Source organism: Triticum dicoccoides, chromosome 7B (assembly GCF_002162155.2).
Source record: "Triticum dicoccoides isolate Atlit2015 ecotype Zavitan chromosome 7B, WEW_v2.0, whole genome shotgun sequence".
Classification (NCBI taxonomy): domain Eukaryota; kingdom Viridiplantae; phylum Streptophyta; class Magnoliopsida; order Poales; family Poaceae; genus Triticum; species Triticum dicoccoides.
In genome coordinates this window covers 646,077,094-646,080,648 of record NC_041393.1, presented here as the reverse complement: position 1 = coordinate 646,080,648, position 3,555 = coordinate 646,077,094, and the positions used below count along the sequence as shown (strand labels likewise).

The following is a 3,555-nucleotide window of genomic DNA, read 5'->3' as shown; positions in this document are numbered from 1 at the left end:
TCCTTGTAAAAGCCACTCAAATATTCAACACAGTACACATCTTTGCAGGAGTACTCTGTTGCATAATTTCTTTTTTGCGATCCATTATTGTTCTTTGACGGGTCTACATATAAACACAGAGAGCGCATGCTTTGTCCACAGTTGATGGCTACAGTGGTTATGGAGCTGAACAAGGTGAAAAGGTAATATTGCATCTCACCACCATCTTAAATGGATGACTTCGTAGGAAGCATGCAATCAAACTTATCTAACTTTGACTTGGAATATATGTTAAACTATTTTGATTGTTTACGTAAACATAGTATCATTAGATTGATCAGAAAAATATTTTCATGACATTATCACACTTCAATAATATCTTGGTAACATATTCTTATGAAAGGTAGTCATGTTGGAGGGCTGGAGGCTGTGCACATATGACCTCACTAAAACGCCATATATTTCCAGTTACTAGCGTGTAACCTTTTTCTGTGAATCCATCAATAGACATCATTAGATGGTTAAGAAGTGTGTGTAACTATTTTTAGCGCCTGCTTGTAAAATTGGTCTGGTGGTCCGATTGCAAATTATTCAACTAGGACAGGCGCCATGCTAATCCATGTAGGTTTAGTAACATCTAATGGCATCTGAAGTTTTTTTTTTAGAAAAACCATCTGAAGCTTTGTTCATTCTGTTCTTGAATTCTTAATTTCATGCTTTAGGCTTTCTGTATTGAGAGATCCACAATGTCGTAATGGGCTGATACTTATCTTTTACTGGCCCATCCAAATACTTGCGTGACTTTTGATTTTGCCTACAGTGAGTTTGAAGATATATTTTCAATGATATGTTTGGCTCTTTTTTTTTGACATGCTCTACCCTAAAGTGTTATTTCCATCACTAAAAATGGTGAATTGTTTTGTACAGAAACTAAGGACAGCAATTGCTGCGACCTACTACCCGGATCTTGGTATTGAAGAAACCGATATTTTTGTCTCTGATGGTGCCAAATGTGACATTTCTCGTCTACAAGTTCAGAATGCCTCTTCTCCCCCCTTTATTTTATTTATCACGTTACATTGTCGCTGATAATTTTTGTGCTCCAAAATTTCAGCTTCTATTTGGATCTAATGTGAAGATTGCAGTTCAAGACCCATCATATCCCGTAATAAAATTTTGCAATTGTTGTGCAACTTCAGTTGTTTTCCCCTTATATATTTGTGATTCTCAAACCTAAGTGATGTTTGCGGTGATATAATTACTGTCTTTTTTACCACCTTGTTATAATGTTAACTTAATTTTTGTGCTGTTGTAGCGAAATTAATACTATGATACTTCCATTTCAACAGGTATATGTTGATTCAAGTGTTATCATGGGTCAAACTGACTTATATCAGCAGGATGTTCAGAAGTATGGAAATATTGAATACATGAGATGCAGTCCTGAAAATGGATTTTTCCCTGATCTTTCCAGTGTCCCACGGACGGACATCATATTCTTTTGTTCACCCAGCAATCCTACTGGTACTGCTGCATCTAGGGACCAGCTAACACAATTAGTCAAATTTGCGAAGGACAACGGTTCCATAATATTCTATGATTGTGCTTATGCCATGTACATATCAGATGACAGCCCGAAATCCATCTTTGAAATTCCTGGAGCAAAAGAGGTGGGCCCTATTTTTCAAGATTTAACTTCTTCATGCCATCCTTTGAAATTTCTAAAGAGTTTCCACGAAACATTTGATGCCAGTGTTCTGAGCATTAACAAATTATTTTTCATCCAATATGACAAACTAGACCTGCATAATTAGGGTTTGGTAATGTGTAGGTTGCCATGGAGACAGCATCTTTCTCTAAATATGCTGGATTCACTGGTGTCCGGCTGGGTTGGACTGTGGTCCCTAAGGAGCTCCTTTTCTCTGATGGGCATTCAGTTGCTAAAGATTTCAACCGTATAGTCTGCACTTCCTTCAATGGTGCATCAACCATTTCTCAAGCTGGCGGTTTAGGCTGCCTCTCTCCAGAGGGTCTAGAGGCAGGCTTTCCGTGCTTTGAAATCTTTACATCGGTTCTTCCACACCGCTTCTTCTCATTCCAAATTCCATGCAGGCTATGCAAGACATTGTCGGATTCTACAAGGAGAATACTAAAATCATTGTTGACACGTTTACATCGCTCGGGTTCAATGTCTATGGTGCCACGAATGCTCCCTATGTGTGGGTGCACTTTCCTGGCCGTAATTCTTGGGATGTCTTCGCCGAGATCCTTGAGAAGGCACATGTGGTTACTACTCCTGGCATTGGATTTGGGCCTAACGGCGAGGGCTTTGTGAGGGTTAGCGCATTTGGCCACAGAGAGAACATCATTGAAGCTGCGAGAAGGCTGAAGCAGCTATACAAATGAGCATTGATTCATCAACCCGTGTCATTCTCTCCTCGGGGAACCAAAAAGTGCCCAGCAGCATTTGGTGTCACCATCGAGAGGACGACGGTTTATTCATCAATGCTAGCAACGACCAACTGAATCATGTCGTGGCATTCTTTTCTTTTCTTTTTTGCCAAAAAAGAAAGCATCCAGAACTATTGAAAAAGTTCATGAGAAGTACAAAGTATTCCAAACATAATACAAATACATTGAGATTTCTGGACCACTGAACGGCCACTACTTTACTGCTATCGCCGCTACAATATCGGAGACAGCCCGGCCTTGTCGATGACAATTGAGAAGTCCTCTATACGTGCCGCTAAGGACCAGCGCCCTAGAGTCGCAGTTGTTGTCGTTGAACACATGAATCGATCTGAAGTGCCTGATATCAGATCTCACCGTCGCACACGCACAACGAGAAACTCAAACCTCACCATCCCAAAGAGAAGGCATGAATCTACAACGGAGCTCTCTCGGTAGATGAACGAACTCGAGGAGGAGTCCGAAAGACCAACTCGAAGAAGAAGCGCCGCCATCCGCCTAAATGCTGCCCTTCTGGGGACTAAAAACCCTAATCTAAACCACTAGCTGGAGCCAAGGCACCAGAATTCTCCTCTTTGCCACCGGCCACCGAAGTGGCTGGCAGAGGGGAGGTGAATCCACAAGCTTGCCAGTGTTTTTTTTTTTGAGGAAAGATGCAACTCTAACCTCCACCAGGGAAAGAAACACTTTGTGAACTTCACGCCGAGACATTCAACACGCTCTTTGGTTTGGATGCAATAAATTGGTAGCAAATTGTGATTTCATGGGATTATGGAGGATGAAGGATGTTCTACAAGACCACAGTCTGCATCCGCTCCTAGACTACCTCCCAAGCTTCGTGTCGACGCTGGAGAAGCCTCATCACAACGATGGAGCCTAATGACATAAGTCCACCATATGGATGCCGCCGCCACACCATTTTCGCTTGAACAGACTAGTTCTCAAATGCATCATCGATCATATAGGACAAGACATCTGGGCGGAGAAGGACGTGAAGCTTCTTTATTCTGCATCGTCGAAAGCAAGACGTTGAACAAGCATGACCTAAACTAATACTGTAGGACCCTAAAACTATAGCTACACATGTCTGCACACGTGAGATCCGAT

The 3,555-nt window shown here is 41.7% G+C and overlaps 1 protein-coding gene across 5 annotated transcripts in view; it reads left to right on the top strand.

Moving 5' to 3' along the window:
- LOC119338344 (probable LL-diaminopimelate aminotransferase, chloroplastic) overlaps positions 1-2,621 on the top strand; it is a 4,697-nt gene extending 2,076 nt beyond the window's left edge. For all 5 annotated transcript variants that reach the window (XM_037610640.1, XM_037610639.1, XM_037610638.1 and 2 more), the window contains exons 6-11: positions 120-182; positions 907-1,011; positions 1,094-1,144; positions 1,329-1,649; positions 1,811-2,017; positions 2,092-2,621. In XM_037610640.1, the coding sequence (XP_037466537.1) occupies positions 120-182; positions 907-1,011; positions 1,094-1,144; positions 1,329-1,649; positions 1,811-2,017; positions 2,092-2,385 (1,041 nt within the window). In that variant the 3' untranslated portion in view covers positions 2,386-2,621. The remainder of the gene's footprint in view (positions 1-119; positions 183-906; positions 1,012-1,093; positions 1,145-1,328; positions 1,650-1,810; positions 2,018-2,091) is intronic.
- The last annotated feature ends 934 nt before the right edge of the window (positions 2,622-3,555 follow it).